This window comes from Emydura macquarii, unplaced genomic scaffold, assembly GCF_026122565.2.
Source record: "Emydura macquarii macquarii isolate MOO-44397 ecotype Brisbane River unplaced genomic scaffold, CSIRO-AGI_Emac_v2 contig_3305, whole genome shotgun sequence".
Classification (NCBI taxonomy): domain Eukaryota; kingdom Metazoa; phylum Chordata; order Testudines; family Chelidae; genus Emydura; species Emydura macquarii.
Window position 1 is genome coordinate 3,982,910 of NW_027133442.1, and position 13,499 is coordinate 3,996,408.

Sequence of the window (13,499 nt, forward strand, 5' to 3'; positions counted from 1 at the left end):
TATTTTAAAATTGCAAAGACAAGCATGCAAAAAATTAGGAAACACTGAAATTAAGGTAACCACTGCAACCTTACCTCTGTCTCTTTGTGAGTATACTTGCATTATAATACAATTTTGTTCTAACACTAAATTCTGGAAGTTTTGAGAGGAGGATAAAACTTCTCTACTGCCTTGATAAATCAGGAAGATTGAGGGTCAAAAGCAGATTTTACCAGACAATACCTGCAGGGTTCACAAAACAGCCATATGAACCCACTTGTCCATTTTCGCTGCCCTCCAATTGTGAAAGAAGTGGGTGAGGCAATCACCCAAGTTTTAGGGGGCAGTGTAAAATGGCATCAACAGAGGCATGTGGCTCTTGAATGTTCTGTCAAAAGAAACGAGTGGGAAAACACTTTAATTCCCCAGGGCATTCTGTCTCTGACCTGAAAGTTGCTGTACTTCTTCAAAAAAACTCCAAAAACAGACTTCAAAGAGAAACTGCTGAGTTAGAAATAATTTGAAAACTTGACACATTCAAACTGGGTTTAAACAGAGACTTGGAGTGGCTCTCTCACTACCTAAGGTAAATTACTTTGCTCACCCATTCTCACCTCCTACTCAATGGTCGTCATTAGGTCTTAAGTACCGGACTCCACCTCCCCCATTGTTCTCAATGCATCTGGATATCTATAAGATGCCTCTGTGTTACCTATTTTCTGTATTACTGCATCTGAAGAAGAGAGCTGAAGTCTCTTGAAAGCTTATGTCTTCAAATATTAAATTTGTTAGTCTTTAAAGTGCCACAGAACTCTCGTTGTTTTTGCTGTACACAGACTAACACGGCTACCCCTCTGAAAAAGAAACCTTAGGTAGTGGGTGGGGTTGGGCTGCTGCAGTAGATGTGGAGGAAACTATATAACTGGATCTCTACCCTCTGGCATTTGCATAATAGTTTGTAAGAGTGCTGATGATAAACACTTGAGGGGGTGGTCTTGGTTTGTACACCTGCTTATGGTGGTTTTTCTTGGGAACGTGGGTATAAATGCCCAAGGAATGGAGAACGTTCTGGAGTCTTTCAGCAAATGAAAGGATTCATCAATTTTTTCACCGAACAGGTTAGCATTGTCAAAGGGTATGTCCTCAATGATATTCTGTACCTTCCTGGGGAACCCAGGGAGCAGAGCCATGACTAGGGCCTCATAACAGTTGCTGTAGATATCCCACTGCAAGTGGTGACATCAGCATTCACTGCAGCCTGAAGATGTTTTAGCTATCAATCTGCCCTCATCAAAGAAGGCTTGGAATTGGGCCTGTCCTCCTGAGGGAACTTGTCCTTAAAGTCCAAGAATTTGTTACAGTTGATGAAATCATACTTTGTTAACAGGACATGGTAGTTAGCAAGTCAAAATTGAAGGCTGATGGAAGAAAATAACTTCCTTCCTAGGAGGTCAAGGTGATTAACACCATTGTCAGTAGGCGTTGCCTTGGGATGCTGTAGCTTAAATCTCTCAGTAGCTGCTTGTACCACCAGGGAGTTGGGTGCTAGGTGTGTAAATAGGAACTCTGCTCTCTTAGCTGATACAAAGTAATGCCTCTCAGCCTGTTTTTAGGGGTGGGAGTGCAGGAAGCAGGAATATGTCAAACTACCCTGGCTGGTTCCCTAATAGCATCATTCAGAGGAAGGGCCAAACAAGTAGGACCAGAAGGCTGCAGTACATTCTGTATTAGAATCTATGCTGAGGATCCTGTAACTTCTTGGGTTGGATCTGGCACTCAATTGCCACCCTCTGCAGGAGCTACTGATACTGTGTGTGGTCATCAGGTGGAAATGGCAAAGGTAAGATGAGCCCATATCTGGCGAGGAGGATACATCCGTTGGAATCATTGGTCCATGTGGGTCCAGATCAATTCCTTCTTTCTCCTAGTCCAATGGAGTTGGATGGTATTAGCTAGGAGAGGGTGCATCCAGGGTGTGTAGCATAACGATCCCATGGACCCCATGAAGGATTGACCAGTGTAGGGGTATCACTGGTCCCCTGGATAGTCATATCAAAGTGGAGGATGGATCCCAGACCTTCAGGAGCCTCTGTCTGGGCTAGCCTCCCTACATAGAGGTGATGTTCTGTCTGGAGCTCCAACTGAGCAGGTAGGTTCCAGTTCAATCGGTGGAGCCGTCAGTGCTGGTGGAAAAATGCTTTGGATAGGCAGAATAATGGAGTATTCCTGTCTCTTCAAGGTTTCTTCCTTTGGAGTCATGAAGTCTCAGAGTAGGGGTGAACCCGAAAGGAGAGAAGATTATGATTAAGATAGAATAAAGATATCCTCTTGGGAAGTGTAGATTTTGGTCCATCCTTAAGTGTGGGGTGTTCTGATGGTCAGGATCAATGGATCTGGTGTGCTCCTAGTTCTGATGGATGTCAGTTTCTTATAGGATTAGACCAGTGCCAGAGCAGAGCATAAACTGGAGCTCTTTGATAGTGTTGGCGGATGCTGATCCTTGGACTTATGCATTGGAACCAAAGACAGGAACCAACAGATCCTTACTGCTTTGCACAATACCCTCATGTTCAAAAGTTTTGAGTGGATCTAAGTTGACTCATGCGCAAGGACTCACCCACTTGGATGGAGCCAGGGAGGGATTTCTTTGTTTATGAAATTTGTCCTTGTGGGCATACCTCACTATTGCAAGAAACCCTTGGTAATAATTCTTTGGACTTAGCAGCTCTAGCCTTGGCTCCAGAGCTTGTGCTCAGAGAGGCTCTGCCTGCTTAGGCAGTTTGTAAAGTGGGTGGGGAGTTTCCTCAGCTCGGATCAGACTGAGGTCTCACAGACTTCTCCATGGGATGTTTCTTTAGTTGACACTCTTGTCCCTCCCAGCTTCATGGAGGGAAGGAGAGACAAATGTTGCACTTAATGCAGATGTGAGCTAAGGCAGTAAAAACAACACTGGTGTTCATCATTCATGGAGGAGTGGGGGCAAGATATACAATTTTTAAACCCTAAAACTCTGGACATAGTCCTTGTCTGCAAGGAAAGATGCCCTTAGACAGGGAGGACTCACTACACTAAAACACTAAAGCTAACACCACTAAGAATAATAAAAGCAACTATTTATTTTGAAGAATAAACATGGAGGTCGTTTCAGACACAGGATTCTGACTTAGGCCATGAGGCTATACGGAGGAACTGGAGGGCACTGGTCCACACCATCCTGATATGTTCGGTTCAGAACACGAGGAGAATAACTGTGCATGTGCAGACCAACTGACAAGATTTGCTAGAAATGTCCAATCTCAGGAGCATGGTGCACATGTCTACCCATGTGAGGACTATACAAAGGGACTAGCACTCAAAAAAGACTTGAACCCTGCACCAGCAGATATTCAGTTGGCAGTAACTACCAGGGAGGACATATCAAATGTCACTTGGATAGGACAACCTATGTTATTTTGACTTATTTTTCTAATGTAGATAAGGCCTAAAATATCAATGCAGTTTAGAGCATCCCTGCAGCCAGTGTATTTATCTGAAGTATTTCCCCTAAGTCTGAACACTCTCAGAAGACTGTCCAGAGAACGCAGTCTTCCCTCTGGTATTAAATTGTATTGTTAACATAGGTGTGCTTGATTACAAGGTGATAAAGTGAATGGGACTTAGGCTCCTACGTCACTTAAGGCTTTTGAAAATTTCCTTCTTTTGAGTTTTTAACTAATTAAAGACATTGATTAGGATTTTTAAAAGTGTTTGTCACTATCCATTGGGTATGCTGTTATGAGTTTTGACAGGAACTTCAGGGATTTTTCTGCTCTTTCTTCTAGGTTTGCTATTCCTATTTATGCAATATATAGTCACAGTTGTACTATTCAAGTTTCCTTACAGTCCTTTCATATGAAGTTTTCACAATCAGATCAGATGCCACAGGAAAAAAAATCAGTTTCAGGCTGTTTGGATTTCTCTTCACTGGATAACAGAGGCTGGAACACCACATTAACTTGCTGTATCAGTTGCAGTATTTGCTGCTTTTTCAGAATCTAGATTCTCTTAATTGTGACAATTTTCAGCCTCCCCTTGGGGAATGAACCTTAAATGTCTGATTTCTCCTTATATTACTCGTCAGTCCCTATAAAATATGATCTTGGTGAAACTCTTCTCTCATCATTGTAATGAACATATTACTATAGCACTATACCTAGAAAAGGCAGCCTTCTCATGGCTCTCCATGAAATTGAGAAGGCTGCCCCTGCTCCCAGCTCTGAGTGGAGACCAGGCACCTGGGTGTCCTGCTCCGGAGATCAGCAGCTCAGTTCTCATGGGGGCTTTCATGACAGCCCATAGCAGACGTAAGAGATGCAGTGTCTATATTGACACTGCATTGCCCTAACTTAGCCAACAAATCCTAGACCTCTGGTTGAAGTAGTTTTATTATGTTGGCATAGCAGGGGAATTACACTGGTGGGAGGAGCATTTTAGTCTGTACACACCTTCACTGTTTTTTCACTTTTTTTTCACTTTTGTTGACAAAACTCTCTAGTGTAGACCAGTCCTTATTTTCAATTTCTTACTTCCTTGGTTTTGGAGAATACCTGCTAATTACCGAACCTTTGCCGAACCTCCATTTTTCTCTGGACATGCCCTCTCTATTCCCTAGGCCAGAGAAAAATATAGGAGGTGGCATATATGTCCTTAACCCCCCTTTAAACAGATGATGAATCAGGCAGCTATAAATTAAACCACATGAACAGGATTAATCTCTGAATAGGCAAGGTCCATTATATACTTTGACAGATAAATCTGGCCCCATGGTATGTAGTATTTTCTGTTAAGTGTGCTGCTTTTATACATACATTGCTAAATTCATACCATAAAGTACCCACGACAAGCAATAAGACTAAGTCTACATGGCTGTAGAAGTCTGAGATTTGCATATCCTGACTGACGAATGGCTACATCTAAACCAGTGATACTCAGATTTCAGTGGTTCAGGAGCCAAATTGGCATTCAACATTACCCAAAAGAGCCACAGTAGTGTGAATTCATTGTTTCATTTACTATAGTACTATAGATTCATATTTAAACAGTATGAGAGGGAAAATATTTAGTTTGGAGAGCCACAATCTGAGTATCACTGATCTAGACATTTGATTTACAATCTTCATGTAATACTTCTAAAATTTGTTATATATTATTCCTGTCTGAATAACTTACATGGCAAGAGACAAAGTGAGGTAATATCTTTTATTGGATCAACTTCTGTTAGCGAGAGAACTTTTCTCTCTCACCAAAAGAAGTTGGTCCAATAAAAGATGCTACTTCACCCACCTTGTCTTCCTCATATCATGGGACATGGCTACAACCACACTGCATGTTATATGGTAAGTACAGAACGAAGAGCTAAAGAAGCCAGAGGGAAGAAAATTGACCAGTTTGTTTAGTCTGGTGCATTAGAATTCTTGTAAATGCTAAGTTTACATGTACTAGTCCTAGTGTCTTTGCTTCAGTCAGCTATACAGAAGGGCTCTCTGCACAGATTTTTTTCTCTTTATTGAAAGTTCTAGAATAGCTTTTTTCAAAAATAAGGTTGTTTCACAATATTCTGTAAGGCTATATCTCAAACAGGCTAATTTTCTCTAATATTTCTCTCAATTCTTCTAGAGGTGCCGTAATACTTCAGAAAACAGAAACATGTCTCACTAAGGAACAAAAACAATTTTGAACACAAACTTACCTCCCGTATTATTAGTTGGCTGAAAGCTATGTACAGCTTGATGTGAATAGTAATTGTCATAGAAATCAGCTGGGTTCTGAATAGATTCATAATTTATATTCTGCTGTCGTTCACCAGGAATTTGCTGATACAGTGGGCCTGGTGGGCAATGATTCTCTCTGGGTATATTCATCATATGTCCCTGAACTCCTGGAGTACTGTATGGTGCACCAATGCCTGGTGGTGTTAAAGGTGGACCAGCCTGTGCTTGAACTGGCATGCCAGTTTGACCCTGTGGTCCTAAAAAGCCTGGTGGAACAGGCTGCAAAGGAGGGCTCTGTGGCATTGCTGGACCTTGAGGTCCTGTACACTGGTGATGCCCAGGAGAACCTGGATGCATTACCGGTCCATTATGTCCTTGTGATATGCTGGGACCAGGCCCTGGACTTGACCCTGGATTATACATATGCTGAGGATGTGGGTCATTTCCCTGAAACTGTGGTCTTGGTGGTGATGTGCTGTTATAGAAAGTTGGTGGCCTGTAGGTAGAAAATTGACAAGTAAACAACAAGCACATCTACATGCTACATAAAATCAGATCACAGTACATATAATTAATACATTTTAAAAAGGCAGTATTTTAAAAAATACACTTTCCTCTCCTTGCCAGACCTTTTTATAAATTCTGAATGACAACTCTCTTCCATAATATTTTACCCTGTCCTATGGTAAACAAGTCACTGCTTTACTAAGTATGATGTGGAACAGAATGATTGGCTTTACATCAGAGGAAGAACAGGAAGCAGCAAAATTTGGATTGAAAATAAATGCAGATATAACCAAGATTATAAAGGTAGAAAACTGGACAACACATGCAAATGTGTACATAGATGGAAAAGAAATTAAACAGGAGTTTTGCTCTCTGGGGAGTATGACAACACTTGAAGATAGCTGCAGTAAAGACATCCATGAGATTAGGAAAAGCAAACATCACTTTTGAAAGGATGAACATCATCTTGTCAACAGAGGTTTCCACACAAAACTAAAGGTCAGATATCATGCTATTGTATTGAGCATGCTAGCGTACAGAGCGGAGACTTGGCCGATGACAGTGGCTAACAAAAGAGATTGGAGGAGGCTGATCACAGATGGCTAAGGAAGACACTACACATTTAATGGAAAGACAAAACAACAAATGCAAGACTAAGGGAGCTGACAGAGCAGAACATATTAGGAAATAACATCAAAGAAAGAAAACTCATGTGATTGGGACATGTATAAGCAAACACTGAATTTGGTACCTATAGAAGGAAAGAGAAAGCTAGGAAGGCCAAGGAAGAACTGGAAGAAGACAGTAAACAAAGAATATAGAATGTGCTAGCATGACCTGGGAAGATGTATTACAACTCACGAGCGACTGTAACCAGTGGAGGAATTGGACTACCTGATGTGTCAGTTGCATAGGAAAAACTAAGGTCTAAGTAAGATCTATGGTAAACACTACAGCTTAATACTGCAAGATATCTTCTGTTCACTTTAACTTGCACCAAATGTCACTGATGTATGGATGTGAACAGCACTGGGAACTGTGTTTTCTTATTCGAGTTTTTCCATACTATAATGGCTTCCCTTACTGTTTTGTTCCCTGCGAACAAGAGTTCTGTGCAAGCTTGTCTCTTTCACCAACAAAGGTTGGTTCAATGAAAAATATTACCTTACCCACCTTGTCTCTCTAATATCCTGGGACCAACATGGACACAAAAACACTGCAGACAAATTTTTTTCGCCTAACAAGAGTATGGGAGTTAGAAAAAGCTGTTTAGATTCCAAATGTCAACAGCTTATTAGTGCATTACCTTCTCACCCTTGGAGACACCTGATCAAATCTTTTTGGTTCCAAGTAGATATGAGGTTTGCATAGCAAACTAATTCTTATAGTGAATGCCTGTCCACATTACAATCATCAGTGTGTGCCACAAATCCATTACAAATGGCCGTCCTGAACAGCCCATGAGTGGAGCAGCTGAATAGTTTTTCAGTCAATGCCAAGGTGTACTGGCAGAATTGCATATGGACGTTTGCGTAACACCTGCCCAAATTACCAGTTTAAAACACCCCAAGACCAACAAAGAAAGACCTGAACTCAAAGAGTTTTGAAGAAACCCAACCCACCCAGACCAGAGAAAACTTTGTATCTAACAATTAGGTCTAAGTTTTATGGGAGGCATCTGGGTAAGAGGAACAGCTCAGGTAAAGGGTACACAAACCTGAAAGGCAGTGACATCTGGCAGAGTTGGAATGGCAACAACAAAGACGTTGCACACAATTTCATCAGGGAGTTCCTTAATTGACTGAAGTCAAGAAAGAGCTGACTATAAAGAAGACTAGAGGGAGCTGGAGGCTTGTTCACCATGCAAAGGGAGGTGGGCTCAGAGTCATACAGAGGATTAGAAAAAACAGCAAAGGGAGTGAATTCCTTGCCTGTTTCTTACGGAAAGCTCAAGACCCAGGAGTAGTAATCCTGAGTCCAGGGTATTAGATAAATGAAATATATTATAATTGCAAATAGTGGAAATACTTCCCCCACACCATTAGATAGCAAATTCTGAAATCCTCAAGGCTATCAATTTCTTCTAAAAATTGTAGTGTGGTTCATTTCTCAAATGTTTATAAAGCCATTTTTCAGTCTTATGCGCAATTCTATAGACCATTTTAAAACCTACTTTTTCCCAATCTTGTGTGCTAAATCCACAGTAGGCTTCACAACTATCTCAAACAGAGATGGAATTTTCTTGAATTCACCAGAAGGATCTTGAAAATTTTCTGTATCAGACTCAGAAAATGAAAATTGCTCTGGTGGAGTTGGCAGAAGTCCCACTCCTGGAGGCGGTTTAGGAAGAGGAACTATGCCACGCTTCCTGAGTTCCTCCAGTTCTTTTTCATCTTCATTTTGTGGTTCCTCTTCAGTATTCAAAACCTAAAACAAAGCAATGCAGAGAAAGTCCTTATTGTACTACGTTTGCATTGAACTTAACATTTCATTGTAGCATTTCATTTTATATTTAAAAAGAATTAAGCTGCTCTGTAATTGTAGGTCTATTATATATTGTTTGCCATTAACATCAAATTCAGATGAATTCTAAATCCCACCTTAAAATTTCTTCTAGGTCACTGACACAAAACCAGGAATTAAACAGTTTCTGCAATATGGAAAGTACAATTCTAGGAGGTTCATTTCCTTTGATCAGTAACTTCAGATTGTGCAAAGCACTAATATGTTCTAAAATTCCCATAAAACATTTCCTGCCATATGAGTATACATTTAAAAATGAGAGAAATAAGGAAGTTCACAAAGAAGATGGGGTAGAGGAGAGTGAAAAAGAGTATAGCAGAAAAGTGAGATGATGAAGAGGAGAAGAGAGGTGAAAAAAATGATGGGGGAAAAAGAGAGAAGGAAAAAAGAATTCATTGTGTAGCATGTAATCACAGAGCCAAACTTTAGGGCTGCGATTTTCTAATGGAGCTAGGGATGTTAATAGGCGCCTATCTCCCTTAGGCCCCTTGAGAGATCCTAGCCTAAATTTATTCCATTTGACTACCTTACCACTAGAAATAATTTTCACTTATTCTGACAGTATAAACATTACTCACCTTATCTAGCAGTTCTTTTGTTTCTTTAGTTAGTGGAGCATGAGAAAACTTGCACTTATCTCCCTGGTAACATTTTGCTCCTGTATGATAGAACTTGCAAGGAAATTCATGTAAACAAAAATATTAAGGACTCTAACAGGTAGCAACATTTAATTTGCATAGTTTAGAACAGTTTTACAAATTAATTTTCAGTTAGACTTTCCCTGCTCCTAAATACTTACCATTTCCAGAATCGTATTTTAGGCATGACAAGACTAATAAGCACTGTTTAATCCCATTTGACACTGTATTCATAGCTAATTTATTATGTTGTAATCATTCTACTTTTGACATGATCCTAAATACTGTGATTAAAAACCAAAGGCCCTAATAGTGCAATGAAACAAAGAAAAGCAGCTAGACTGATTATATGCATTTAACCGGCCCCCACAAACAAAAAAACAAAATCTCTCAAGACCCCTACGAAAGCCTAATTTAAAGTCTTTATTAATCTTTTAATATATGCAATAACCTTATCTCTTAAACTAAAGCCAATAACCTCAGAAAAAGATGAAGTTCTCTCCTTAAACTATTTAATGTTTCCTACTGTAAGCGTCTCAATATAGTGAAGTTATATATTATTAGGTATAGTCTTTTCTTGAAGAAAGGGAAATGTGATCCTTTAAATGATATATTAATTATGACAGGGATTAAATATGGAGTTTTTTCCTGGACTTTAAATTTCCAGGTATTTATCTGTTTAAACTCAAAATTGTACAATTGTAGTATCAACAAATATCAAAATCTGTTTGTTTGTATAAAGAAACATGTTCTGGTCCATGTAATTTAGGGACAGATTATATGTAAGCATAGGGAATCCTCGCTGAAGTGGAGGGTTTGGGGGAGAATGGTTGAAACTGCAGCTCTCTCTCTCTGTATATATATATTCTTAGTATTATACAGTGTGTTTCTGCTCTAAAAAATGATCATCAAGAGTTCTTGTGAGGTTCCAGGTTTGTTGTGTACGATTTCAAATGTACTGTTTGCAAATAAATACTTTTTCTAATTGCCAGACTTACAAACTTACCCTAGCTTTTAAGTGTTAAACTATGTTCTTTCCTTGTTATGGATCATCAGTAGAAAAAGTTTGCAGGACAAATTATACCCTCAGCGACACTCATGCAACCCTGATTAAAACTCAGTAAACATTTCTGTTGAGGAAGCAATGAAAGAAAAGACTCCTGCTGCTCTTTTTTAGTTGTGTTGCTAAATGGAATGAAGAGCAGCAAAAACTCATTTATTCATTAAAGCAAGCTGATCTGACTCTGAATTCCCACACAAAAATCTTTAACTTATATTTTAGACTGGTAAGTGCATTTCAAAACAAGACATCCCATTATCTACATCACTAAAAACATCACACACTTAAAACTAAAGCAATCAAGATAAGATTCCATAAGTAAAAGCAACCATAACATACATTTCTCTCCCTCGTACATAAACCTCTCCATCCAAATTCAGCAGAAAATGTTTCCACTGATCAGCAACCAAACTTAACTGTTTGCAGTTAAAACAACTCCAGTGAATACAAAATATGAATCAGTGTTAACCATTCATCACACAACCACACATAAAAACTAATACCTTACTTTTATTCATGAAATAGTTGCATCAACTCTGTGGCTTTGTACTGGATATCCATCACAATCCACAGAAAATGATATTTTAACAATTCAAGACTGCAGGTCTAATTTGTTTAGTCATCTGTGCAATATATAAGCAAAGCAGGTGTACAGTGCTATTCAATGAGGAGTGTTTTATACTCACTTTACACAAGTGCAAGTATCCCATCCCCCCTCTTCAACTCCAAAGTGTTTTTGTTTGTGTTTGTTTTGGGGAAAGCCACCCTTTCCCCATCCAGCTCTTCTCCTCTCACACACACCGCCGTCCTGCCCCCTCATTCAGAAACAGGATCAAATAATGATGTACACCAGCTCTCTGTGCTAAGGAGGTATAGAATGGTCCTCAACTCTACCTTCTGCTCCAGACTGGAAGGACAAGTAGATCTTGAGGTTCTCATATCTCACTCTTACCACAGAAAGCTGGCTGCTGTGTTTACTAGTTCCCCTGAAGGAACCAAGAGGTGCCTATGGTGTTGCAAACTCCCAACATATGTCTTTATTGGATACCAAACAGACACACAAAATATGTGGTAAAAAGTAGACTTGTTTTTAAGAGTTCTCAGTTATATCTTTCAATACCACCTTAATAATAAAAAGGATTTAAAAAATGATATATTCTATAATTTTATCTTGTCAATGTTGCTTTCAAAAAACAAACAAATTCATGGGATAAAAGCTTATGAACCAAATGTAATGTTTAGATTTTTTTAATATATAATCAATTTATAAACCTCAAAAGAAAAATTGTGAAGAATCCATGGAAAATACCTAACTATGGTTAAATCAGTAGACACCTTTTTTGAAAAACAACTCTCTCTTTCACGCACATACCATCATCCACAAACTGTACTTAGAGCAAGAACTTTGCAAATGATATTTTACAATAAAAACAGTCAGTGTGTTTATATAAAGTGTCTAAAAAAAACCTTTAACTAGGATTTTAATTCAAATACAATTTTTCCCAAAGGATATTATGCAAATAAATGCAGTTCTCTCCTTTGGTACAATAACCCTGTATGTAAAACTTGCAGATCTCCTTTTTCTTCTCTATCTCTGCATCATGATCAAATTTACACTGGTCTCCCTGTAAATATGACAAAGAAGGAGAGACAAACAGATGATCAATTCTAAATGCTGAATCATTCAACTTCATATTTTAACAATGATGTTTTTATCCTGTTTATCCAGTTCTGAACTTTTCTCTATTGACAATAAGTGTTTAACAAGTGTGTCAGTTTTCTTCAGATTCCAAAAAGAAGGGGAGACAAAGAACATTTTAGCACAGGGCAGTGATTCTCAGACTTAAGTCCACAGAATATACGCTGGTGATTCATGGAGAGTAGGCTAGTCACATGGCACTGGTTCTTTTCCTTGATTCCATCTGGTAACTTGCATTAAAAGAAGCTAGAAATGGAGAGGTTACTCACCTTGTGCAGTGACTGGAGTACTTTGAGATGTGTCCCCTTGTGGATGTTCCACTTCAGATGTGCCTGCATAGAGGTGGCATGCACACTTGAAGTGGAGCACCCATAGTGATACTACTCGAAGAAATATTAAATACTTTCCTAATATTATTTTTCAATTTAAGCAAATGCTGTAGTTGTCGCAAGAAAATTATATGATCACAAATGCAAGGGGAGGTGGTTCATGTTATGAAAAAGTATTAGAATCTATTAGGGGCTGCCCATTTAGACACTATAAAAAGTCATAAACTGTATTACCTTACATTAGGACTAATTCCCTATAAAGTTTTACACAATAATAATTTTTGTAAGTACGTTCAAAAAAATAAATTAAGTTACCTTACAGCTATTTGTTTTATAACTGTAGGTGGCACTAAATATCCATCATATTGGGAACCATGGGATTTAAATACCATAACAGACAAAGCCATGAAAATGTTCAAGATATTTTATGGCTATCACCTTACATATCGACCAGGAATTTGGAAAAAAGCCTAATTACTTTTTTTTTTTTTACTTTGGAAGTATAGTAATTGAAGAAATAAGATTCATAATCATGAAAAAAGACACAAAATTGTGTACCTCCAAATTCATGGTGGAATTAGGAATAACTGACAAAAAACATTTTTGACACACACACACACACACACATCAGCTTGAGAGCAAATATGTAAATTTTTGCTAATTTGTTTCAAATTTCTATATTATCTCTTATAATTGATTGAAATATTAACTTTGGCATCAGAGGATTAAGATACATTGTATTATTTGTTTCAGAATGATGCGATACCAGCGTACAAAATCTCTACGTAATGGCAGGCTAGCATACCATGGATTATTTTTTGCTCACTAATATTCTAATTCAATTTCTTTTCTTCCTGCTTCCCAACCCCCTTCTGACTGCTGAGAGGGAACCTGTTTTTTTATGTCTGCCTTTCTTGGATGTTTGGGAAAACGTATTTTCCCCCCTTCTTAGGCTGGAGAGAGAAGTACTCTTTGTGCTCAGTTAAAGCAGTGATTTTCATTATGTCTCAAAAT

At 38.7% G+C, this 13,499-nt stretch overlaps 1 protein-coding gene across 1 annotated transcript in view; it reads right to left on the reverse strand.

The window, feature by feature from the left end:
* ZC3H6 (zinc finger CCCH-type containing 6) overlaps nt 1–13,499 on the reverse strand; it is a 97,373-nt gene that overhangs the window by 19,187 nt on the left and 64,687 nt on the right. Inside the window, exons 7-10 of the mRNA XM_067532833.1 lie at nt 11,969–12,082; nt 9,338–9,445; nt 8,410–8,663; nt 5,708–6,225 (exon numbers count right to left, since the gene is read on the reverse strand). Of these exons, the coding sequence (XP_067388934.1) occupies nt 5,708–6,225; nt 8,410–8,663; nt 9,338–9,445; nt 11,969–12,082 (994 nt within the window). The remainder of the gene's footprint in view (nt 1–5,707; nt 6,226–8,409; nt 8,664–9,337; nt 9,446–11,968; nt 12,083–13,499) is intronic.